Source organism: Mus caroli, chromosome 2 (assembly GCF_900094665.2).
Source record: "Mus caroli chromosome 2, CAROLI_EIJ_v1.1, whole genome shotgun sequence".
Lineage (NCBI taxonomy): Eukaryota > Metazoa > Chordata > Mammalia > Rodentia > Muridae > Mus > Mus caroli.
This window is the reverse complement of record NC_034571.1, coordinates 63,101,880-63,109,111: the sequence shown is the minus strand read 5'-3', so window position 1 is coordinate 63,109,111 and position 7,232 is coordinate 63,101,880. Positions and strand designations below refer to the sequence as shown.

General features: G+C 41.5%; 1 protein-coding gene across 1 annotated transcript in view; it reads right to left on the bottom strand.

Moving 5' to 3' along the window:
• The window catches only part of LOC110289830 (ankyrin repeat domain-containing protein 36A-like), a 179,688-nt gene extending 173,069 nt beyond the window's left edge, over nt 1-6,619 (bottom strand). The window contains exons 1-3 of the mRNA XM_021156225.2: nt 6,140-6,619; nt 4,747-4,861; nt 4,414-4,587 (exon numbers count right to left, since the gene is read on the bottom strand). Coding sequence (XP_021011884.2) covers nt 4,414-4,587; nt 4,747-4,861; nt 6,140-6,378 — 528 coding nt within the window. The 5' untranslated portion in view covers nt 6,379-6,619. The remainder of the gene's footprint in view (nt 1-4,413; nt 4,588-4,746; nt 4,862-6,139) is intronic.
• Nucleotides 6,620-7,232: the final 613 nt, after the last annotated feature.

Sequence of the window (7,232 nt, the reverse complement as noted above, 5' to 3'; positions counted from 1 at the left end):
GTTGTGGGTAGCTGGCGAGTGTCAGCAGACCCTGCGCCCCAGCTGCCCCGGTCCCACATTTCTTTAAGAATCTCCTTGGGCTGGGTTTGGTGGTACATGCCTTCAGTCTCAGCACTCTGGAAGCAGAGTCAGGAGGAATGAGTTCAAGGCCAGCCTAATCTATGAAGTTTTGCTGTGAATGGTGTTTTAAAATGCTGAACAATCAAACCTTAATTTGTATATTAGTAGTCAATATTATATCTCAGAGCTCACAATTGCTTAAGATTGTTCATCCTTCAGATGCTATTAATTCTCAAATTTGCAATTGCTTATGCATATACAACTCATAGAAAAAATGCTGTCCTTTTAAGAAGGCTGTTTTTAGATATTTAATAAATTGTTCTGGATTGCCTGGACATCTTAAAGCAATGCCATGCTAGATTTATATCTCAGGCAATCTATAGGTCCTATATGTAAGATAGATTGGATATATAATCTTGCTCTTTATATATTCAGTTATGATTTAAGATAATATTTTAATATTCTTGAAAATTGTATATGTCAATTTCTTTGCTATTAGCGTCCTCAGTTACTACTTGTTCCCACATAATAGTGTTAATTCTTGAGGACTTATACTTAATAAATTGCTGCAAATAAATACTCTTATTCTAAGTTAATAAATAAATAAATTATGCACATGTGACCATTAATAATTTTTCAAGCCTTCTAGTTACAACCACTCTTTAAGAGAAACAATTGAAAGTGCAATTAGTCACTGCCCATGTTACATGAATACTGACTATAACAGTCAAGTATTTGATATGTTTTATCAACAAATTATTAATTCTCAAGGACAAGGTATTGTGGAACTTTAAAACTTTAACTTCTTAAAAGACAAAGAAGGGGGACTATATATCCATGTGTATATTATTTAATGTATTCCCGTGCACATTATTTTAATCACATTTTTATTTTAGAATTTTGAAATTTAGATGTCAAAGAACTTAATAAATGCTTTATAGTACCTTAAAAGGATCTACTTATTGGCATATGGTTTGATCCTAAACAGCTACCTTATTAGGAAAGGGAAAAACATAGGTTCTCTCCACAGAACGCTGCAGAAGCATGATGGCTAATTCGTGTGGCAAGCTGGCAGGTGAGTTGGCTCAGTGCCCTGACTGAAGTGACAAGGAAGCTAAATTGGATACATGTCTTTGATCCGTCCTTGCTTGCCATTTTTCCAGTTTGGACAAGCGAAGCTGACTTGCTTCAAGCTTTTTAACTTTATGGTAAAAAGAATATCAGAGACTGTGTATTCTGACTTAGAAAGATTAGTCATGTAATAGTCATAATGATTCTTCTATTTTCTTCAATGTGACCAGTTATTCTAACTCAATCTTGGACTGGTCTAGTAATAAATCCAATATTAGAGATTCCTATTGAAGATAGCTAAAACTCTTAATTACCTAGCAAAGTTAATTAGGAGCACAGCCTCCACTTCCAGAGAATCTCTGGCCTTTTTACTAATTCTAATAGCCAGCTCCCCCACACCTGGAGGCCAGAGCCTGAGCTTGATTGTTGCTAATTTGCAACTGAATAAAGTACCTGGGCTTACACAAAGAAGCTTTTATACTGTTGCTTCCCACTGTCCCACCTTTGTTTCTCAAGCAGGCCAGCAACACCCTTCAGCCTGACTGCAACAGGAGTAAAATCTGCTTCCAACAATGCAGGTGGCAGTTATTATTATTGTCCAGCAAGAAGTATTCTAGTACATATTGTGGCTTTGGTCTGATTTGGGAATATGGTGTGCCATGAAGGCCTGACAGTCAGTGACGGGCAACCAGATCACGGAATCATACCAATCTAAGACAGGGGTACATGCCAAAAGGCAGTGGTTATTGATAAAACACCACAGAGCCATGTTTGTGTAAATTATTACACATCCTAGCTGCATGTAACCTCCTATGACAGAATTGGATGGTTTGGGAGGATCTGAGATCCTAAGACAGGCAGAGCCGCCAGCCACCATTATTCCCAGGCAGGACTTTAGAGCATAAATAAGTTTTATGCCTCAGTCCAGTTTTGTTTAATATTATTTAAAGGGGGGGAAATGTTACCTCCTTCCAGCCTAGCTAGGCTGGCCTCAGGCCATCCGCCACTGAGGCAGAGCCACCTGCTGTGCTGCTTCTCATCACTCTCCTTTGATGTGCCACTACCTGCCTGAGGTCGAAGCTGCCTGAGGCTGAACCAGTTCTCCGAGATTTTCCGGAGAACTTCTCGAAGAAGTTCGGTGCTAACTTCTGTGATCTTCGAGAGTTCCTACTAAAAGGCTGATCTGACAACTTCAAAGGAACTTTGCATGACTGGGAATAGGCCTTCCCTCTTCTTTATAAAGCGTGTTTGCCGACATTAAAGTTGAGTCTTGATCAGAATTCAGTCTTGACTCCATTTCTTTCTTTACCCGCCTAGATCTCTTTTCTTCCAGATTCCAAGATGCATCCCAGGCTCAAGCCCGGACATGAGAGCCACAGGCTGGCCCCAACACAAAGTGAGTCCAGGACAGTCAGGGATTTTACACAGAGAAACCCTGCCTCAAAACAAAACAAAAATGAATGTCCAAAGGATGGAGACATGGCTCCATGGTTAAGAGCACTGCTCTTCTAAAGGACCTGTGTCCTAGTTCCAGCAGCCACAAGGTGTCTCACAGCCATCTGTAATTTGTTTCAGGCAAATCTGACGCCCTCTTTTGGCCTGTGTGGGTACTGCATGCATGTTGTACACTTACATGCATGCAGGCTAAACACCCATCCACAATCTTTTTTAATTGAAAAGGGGGGAGGGGCGCAGAAATAAAGGCTTTCCTGTAGATTCAGCCCCTGTGGACTCAGACCTCAAGGACACCATTTATATCTACGGACTCTACTGAGTTCTTAGTCCTAAAAATAATAATAAAATTAAATTAAAAAATAAAACACTTTATGTGGGTATAGTTTACATTTTGTGTGGAAAAAAAAAGTAAAATTATTTTCTAGGATCTGAAATCCTAAAGGAAACATGTTTAAATACTTGTGCTGATTCCAGGTGACGTCTAGACACTTGTCCAGTCATTGTGCTGCCCAATTTTAGTTCTTCCTTCTGCATGGAGAAGCAGGCAGTCATCATTTCCACCGTGTCTCTCACAGGTAGACAAGTTCTCTTTATTATTTCAGGATTCAGCCAGAAGAGAAAAACAAACACCATCTTTGTTGAAAACTCCATTTTATTTGCAAAGTAGGGGCAGAAGCAACAGAAGAGAATTCAAAATATAACTTGATTATATGAAAATGCAGTCTAAAACTCTCCCAAGCCCCATCAAAGCATCGTAGATTTGAGAGCAGAATTCAGGCTCTTACCCAAGTGGCAATTTCTGCCTGACAAGGGTCATTTCATGGTGAGTCATTTATTTTTTTCCCCTTCTTGTTTTCTGTGTAACTGCCAGTGATTCAATGACAGTCTGATTTCTTCAGAGTACTACTAAAGTTCACCTCTAAGCATGCTTGTAAACTAGTCATGTTCTCTAATTAGGAATTATTATCACCAAGTTGTAGAGCACAGAATAAATATACATAAAGTAAGTCATTTAAAAAAAAAAACAAACAACTCAAGGGGGCTGGCTCGGTGGGTAAGAGCACTGACTGCTCTTCCAAAGGTCCTGAGTTCAAATCCCATGACATGGTGGCTCACAACCATGAGATCTGACGCCCTCTTCTGGTGTGTCTGGATACAGCCACAGTGTACTTACTTATATTAATAAATAAATTTTTGGGCCTGAGTGAGTGGGGTTGACCAGAGCAACCAGAGGTTCTAAATTCAATTCCCAACAACCACATGAAGGCTCATAACCATCTGTACGGCTACAGTGTCCTCATATACATAAAATAAATAAATAAATCTTTAAAAGAAAACCCATGCTTTCCCTCAATTATCTTTTTCCCAGTTGTCTTTTCGTGAGTATTTCTTATCAACTTCCCCTTCCCTCCTCCTTTGGCTTTATCACTCACAGCTTGATCACATGGCAGAACTTGTCTGAGCATCCAGATGTCCGGTTGTCATAAAACATTTCCTTCTCCTTCAAAGTAAATTTGATGTCAAAGGCAAATGTTTTCTTTTGGTTGTCATTTTAAACTAGTCAAGAGAAAGCTTTTGTAAGACTTGAAAACAGGCAAATCAGAGCCTTCGCAAATTCATTGTTTTGACAAATATTTGTCAGAAATACATTCAAGAAAGCTGCACCATGTACCCTTTCTTTCAAAGTGCCACTATTTACAGTGGCATCTTCAGTGATTGAGTCACTTCAAAATATTTTCACCCAAGGAAACACAGAAAATTGACTCTCCATACACATGGCTATTAAAAATCTGCGTGTTCCAATAATTAAAGCTGGGCCGTGCATACCTCATTTATTGCTTCAATGTTTGCCTTGTATTCCAGCAGCTTAGTGGCAGTTTTGATGTCCCCGTTGTAGACAGCGTAATGCAGAGCAGTGTTCTCACTACAGTCCATAATGTTTGGGTCAGCACCATGCTTCAAGAGAATATCAAGGCATTCCGTTTGTCTGCACTGGGAGGCCTGTGGAAGTGATGCCAACACAGGAATGGTTAAAGATGTCAAGATCGGCATTCCACAGGCTTCAGTATTTAGTTGCCTTTTAAAATCACCTAGCTTCATCTTTTCATCTAATGATATATTTCAAATTCAAATCATCTGAAGCTGATGGCTAAACTATACCTTAATTAGAGGGGTGGCATCTTTAATGTCCTTTGGACTAATCTCACAGCTGCTCTCCACCAGGAGAGTCACCACTTCTGGATGGCCATAGACACAGGCAAAATGCAGAGCAGTCCTGTGAGCACAAAAGGGATTTTTATGAATTTCAAAAGCATTTTCTTAAAGCTTACTGGCGTGCCATTATAATCACCAAGGAGCACTTAATGACTCTGCATTTTAAGTTTTAATTTTCTCCTGAAGAAAAGATGCTGCATTGCCTCTTATTACAAAGAGCAATTTCACTAGTGACAACATTCCTCAAATGTGAGCTGTTCTTGTAGATTAGAATATAGATTCTTCCTACTGACCAGCATGGAGCTGGTGTCCAGACGCTCTGCTGTGAGCCTTCTGAATGGTGGAAAGGAGCATCCAGCTTCAGAGGCCACAGCCCTGAGGATAGAAGAAAAGTGTGAGCTGGGCAGTTCTCATGGGACCTGCTCCTCTTAGGATACCGATGCAGAGAAAACCGAAGCGATAAAAGCCACAGAACAATGGGAATCCAGGCATCTGCCCAGGAAGGGATGGGAAACAGTGGTGGCCTGAAGGCAGGACACCACTGAAAAGCCAAGATGAGCTTAGCGATTTGAAACCTGCCAAAGGTGCCAATGAACCCTACTGTGTGACGGAAGTTGCCCTATTGTGTGACAGAAGTCACTGAATTAACCCTTGTAGGAAAAACCAGAACTCACTGTCAATCTTGTGAGCATGCCTGGCTTACAAGGAAGACACTGGTAACTCTCTAGGAGTGTTTAAACTAGCGAGGGAAGGAGGCAGTAAGTACAGGAAGCTATGAAGTGAACATGACACCTGTAACTAAAGAGCATGAGATAAGCGAATACATAAATATGGGAACACAAAGCTGTCCTTGCATTTAAAATCTCTCAGTAAGAAATGCCTGTTCCTGCATTCATGTGAATACATGGGTATACATTGACATGAAGTATCAACCTTCAATTAAAAACAAAAACAAAAAAACAAACCAAAAAAAAAAAAAAAACCCTTTTAGATGGGAAGTTGACACATACTAGAAATTTCTCTCCTGCACCTTTCCATGAGAAGTGTGACATGCTTTTTGCAATGGCTACACTAAAGCTGTATTTTTGTTGAAACCCTTGAAGAGGCCAGTAAGCACTCTAAAAGGAGAACTGTCGAGGACTGGAAGCACTGATCTTGATTCGTTTCGCAGCTAATGAGGACCAGTTTGGTGCTACACCTTTCCCAATTGTGTATCCTAAGATTACTGGCATACGCTTCTCTTTTCTCACCTCAGACAGGAAGTTAGCCTAGTTCCCACTTCCTGTGCCTCCCTCCAAGGTACCTGCTCACTCTCTCACAGCTCCAACCCCACCGTTACCTGTACTTCCAATCTGTTTGCTCCATGGCAAAAACTCCACGTTCAATAAAGTTCTTTACTGTGGCTACGTCACCCGTGCTTGCGGCCTTGTGGATTGGATAATAAGGTGCATAGCTGGCATGGTATTTGGGCGGTCGGCACCCTCTCTCATCCTTGCTCCCAAATCCCACGAAGGTACTATGCAGGCCATCACAGAAGCCCAGGGGCGTCCTTTGTTTTTTGTGGAAGAGCATCTGCATGGTAAATGTCTGCTTCGAAGGCTCCTTCCCTCCTGTTAAGCTTCTCTCACATCCCCAACCCAAAAAAGACTATGGTTAAAAAAAGGGCCCCCTAAACCCGGAATGGAAGTTTATAGTAAGCCAGCGCCTAAAGATTTTGATATCGAAGAAAACCCAGAGCCAAGTCTCGCCACAAGGTCATAGCAGGAAAGCTCCGTGTGGATACAGGAACTGTCAACTGCAGGAGCAGTTGGCAACGCGGTAGCCAAGCAACGCTGATAAACACAAACTAGCCGGTACCCAGGCCCGTGCCAGGTGCGGGCGCACATTCAACTTGGAGGGCTGTCCTGTGTGCCAGCCAGGAAGGTGCTTACTGCGCATGTGTAGAATCTGATCGGTTTAAAAAAAAAAAAAAAAAAAGCTTGAGAGGCCACTTATATTCCCTTAAATGAGGCCCTCCGTGTAGTTCTAGGGGCAGTTAAAGGAGTTTTCTTGAATTGCGTTTTTAGTTACAGGAAATGCGTTTTTCTTGGTTTCTTCTGTGACCCATTCATCATTCGGTAATGAGTTGTTTAGTCTCAGTGAGTCTGAATACATGCTACAGATTTGTTTACTGTCAAGTTGATGTTTTAGTGAAGAGCTACAAGCAATTAACAACTGCGGAGAGAAGGAAAATTAGTCTTCCTAGGGATGAGCCTTTTGATTGGTTATTGATGGGGAGGAGCCAGCTCATTGAGGGTGCTGCCATCCCCTGGCTAGTGGTCCTGGGTTCATTAAGAAAGCGGACCTAGAAAACCATTGAGATCAAGCCAAATGCACTCCTCCATGGCCCCTGCACCAGCTCCTGCCTTTAACTCCTCACATGGGAAATTCTT